The following is a 3,171-nucleotide window of genomic DNA, read 5'->3' on the forward strand; positions in this document are numbered from 1 at the left end:
CCCGTTGTTTGTCAAACGTTTCCTCGGCATCGCGCGACTGTCTGGAAGTGATCCGATCCGTTTTGCGCGCGCGCGCTTCAGTGAAGAGAAGGGGGAGGAGTCAGAGACACAGCAGCACCCTGTGAGCACTGAGCAGCACACGAACAGGTGAGACAGGGAGACGAGAGAGAGCTCGATATAGCGCTACAGTACAGAGAAAAAACTACACGGTGGAAAGTGGAAAGGTGAGAAAATGGATAGGAAACGCAGTGAAATTTGGACTGATTTCAACTTAATTGATAGTTCAAAGGCAGCGTGTAGACTGTGCAAGGTTAAAATGTCCAATATCAAATATTAATTTATCATTTGTTGTTTGGTAATCAAAGCTTACTTATGTTGTTTTAATGTAAATATTTAAACACTTATAAATATGCACAATCAGAGAATGGAGCTTTTTGTTGACCTTGTTTTGAGATGGGTCTTTGTTTTTGTATTTTGTAATTTATTTTTTTGTAGCACTCCATGTTGTACGCCATGTTGAGTATGTTCAGAAGAATATAAAGCCATATAAATCATAAATATTTGATATACTGTATAGTTTTTACATTCGTAATTCATTTTACACATAATTTTACATTATTTTTGGGAGTAAACTAATTTAAGCAACAAAAAACTGAGGAGCCATTTGGGAGCCGAAAGAGCCGGCTCTTTTTAGTGAGCCGAGCCAAAAGAACCGGCTCTCTAAAAAGAGCCGGAATTCCCATCACTACACTGTTATGGGAACGACTGCTAGACGAATAAATATTTAAATAAAGCGGCCGACTGCTTGGCGCGTCACCGTTGCATTATGGGAAATGTAGTTTTGGTGCGTGTAAAAGATCTGCGGGCTCTCGGCTTGCTGCGGTCCGCGGGCCGGTTCTAATAATAAATCAATATCATCCCAGGGGCCACTGAAAACATTCTCGCGGGCCGGATTTGGCCCGCGGGCCGGCACTTTGACATATGTGAACTAAGGAATCCCACATTTCACACCAATTAAATGCACTTGTGAGCAAATTGAGATTCATTTAAATATGCAATGTATCATTTTTGTCTGGTGGTGTCCTGTGAGTTTTTAAAAAAATATAAAATATGTGCTTTCGTTCAACTAAGTGATGCTTAGTTGAGGGTATACAGGTTGCAGTAAAAACTGTCATTTGAATCAATACACTCATGAACCGCTAGGGCGTGCTCATGGACCATATTTTGGGGAAAAATGAAGCGGGCACAAAAAATAACCAAGCCCTCACCAACGAGGCCAGTACTATATCCTTGTTGCTGGAGCCTCTTGGCAAAAGTAGTCTCCTCGGGTAGCAGCCCGCCTGAACCCGCCAGGAATAAGTTAACCCGTGCTCGACCTTCCGCTGCCATCCCTGAAACGAGGTGAATGTAAACAAACTAAGAGGACAAGTAAATTTGAAAAATCTTCATTAGGAGACCTGAGCGGACAGCGTAGCGTCCCGTCATGAAAGCTGCCCGGCTCGGGGTGCACAGTGGAGCGGCTGCGATGTGCTGAGTCAGCTTCACTCCCTCTGAGGCCAGCCTGTCTATGTTGGGGGTCCTGTAAATGGAACATATGGGACGACAACAGGAAGCTACTACCATGTATTTGTCCATAGGTGCGGGACTATAATGTCAATTTGGACTGACCTGATGGTGTTGTTACCATAGCAACCCAAGTCACCAATTCCCAAGTCGTCTGCCATCATCAGTACAATGTTGGGCTTCCTGACGCTCTCCTCCCCGACGACATTGCTCGCTAGCACCAGGAACAGGATGAGAGGTGCTAGCTGGGAAGGCCTTAAAGAAATTGCAGAGGGAAAAATGTTTTAGAGTCAGAAAGCAATACAGCAACTCTCTCACACTCTTTTCTTATGTAGAGCTTGCCGACCTCAGCAAAATATTTGCAGCTTGGAATCATATACCTCGGATCAAAGGTTTACAACTTGTTAATAAAACACTACATTGTACCGTATAAATGGGCATTATGATTTTGAGTAGCGTGATGGCTCTATGTTAGAGGTTAACCTCTTAAAAAAAGCTGACTATTTGTGTCAATACCCCACTAGTAATGGGACATTGTGATTTCCTAGGCATGTTGAATAAGAGATCAAGAGAACTAAATGTCGATCCATCCCCTCCCTGGCCAATCAAAGGATGAGAATTCTCAATATGTCCTCCGTGGTCTGACGTGAAATATATCAGCGTGTCGTTGGCCAGGCCCAACGAATCCACAGTGTTAGTTAGCTCGCCTGCAAAAACACAACATTAGTCACGATTTATCATTACTTATGATGTACAGGGAAACCGCTATGTGTGTTCTGGGATTCTCCAATTTGTTCTGATTTCACAACAGTTTTCCCCAATAGGAAATGAGGGAAATTTAATACATATTTAAAACATATTGTTATGCATATTTTCCTCCATAGGTTTTACTCAAATTCCAGATTTTGCAGCCTTGTAAGCATTCTAATTCAGCGCTTACCGACAATCCAGTCCATCTCTTCCACATTGTCACCGTAGCAACCGTGGCGGCTTTTGCCCGCAAAAGCCGGCGTGTGAAAATGTGGCATGTGGACGTGAGCAAAGGAGAAAACCAGAAGGAACGGATGATGAGCATTCCTGAAGGGAAGAAAAGCAGATAAAATGTCATTGGACATACCACAGCAAAAAAAAATGTTTGTCATTGACGCCCCTTTGTTAAAAGAACTTTTAGCAAGGGGAAAACAGCACATGCAGTACTTCTCGGCTTCTGTCTTGGCAGATACTTCAAATCAAAGAATCAGACTCGGACAAAAAAAAATGTGATCGGGACATCTCCACTCTCTTATCTTATTGATCCTATCTTATGTACCTAAAATGTGAAAGTCCAAATGTCATTGGACATACCACAGCAAAAAAAAATGTTTGTCATTGACGCCCCTTTGTTAAAAGAACTTTTAGCAAGGGGAAAACAGCACATGCAGTACTTCTCGGCTTCTGTCTTGGCAGATACTTCAAATCAAAGAATCAGACTCGGACAAAAAAAAATGTGATCGGGACATCTCCACTCTCTTATCTTATTGATCCTATCTTATGTACCTAAAATGTGAAAGTCCCCCCCCCCCCCCAAAAAAAAAAAAAAAAAAAAGCACTCCACAGCTAACATGCCAC

The 3,171-nt window shown here is 42.5% G+C and overlaps 1 protein-coding gene across 1 annotated transcript in view; it reads right to left on the bottom strand.

Moving 5' to 3' along the window:
• arsh (arylsulfatase H) overlaps positions 1 to 3,171 on the bottom strand; it is a 26,767-nt gene that overhangs the window by 7,993 nt on the left and 15,603 nt on the right. The window contains exon 8 of the mRNA XM_019882291.1: positions 2,504 to 2,640. Within this exon, the coding sequence (XP_019737850.1) occupies positions 2,504 to 2,640 (137 nt within the window). The remainder of the gene's footprint in view (positions 1 to 2,503; positions 2,641 to 3,171) is intronic.

The sequence above is a fragment of the Hippocampus comes genome, unplaced genomic scaffold (assembly GCF_001891065.2).
Source record: "Hippocampus comes isolate QL1 unplaced genomic scaffold, H_comes_QL1_v1.1 scaffold111, whole genome shotgun sequence".
NCBI classification, from domain to species: Eukaryota; Metazoa; Chordata; class Actinopteri; order Syngnathiformes; family Syngnathidae; genus Hippocampus; species Hippocampus comes.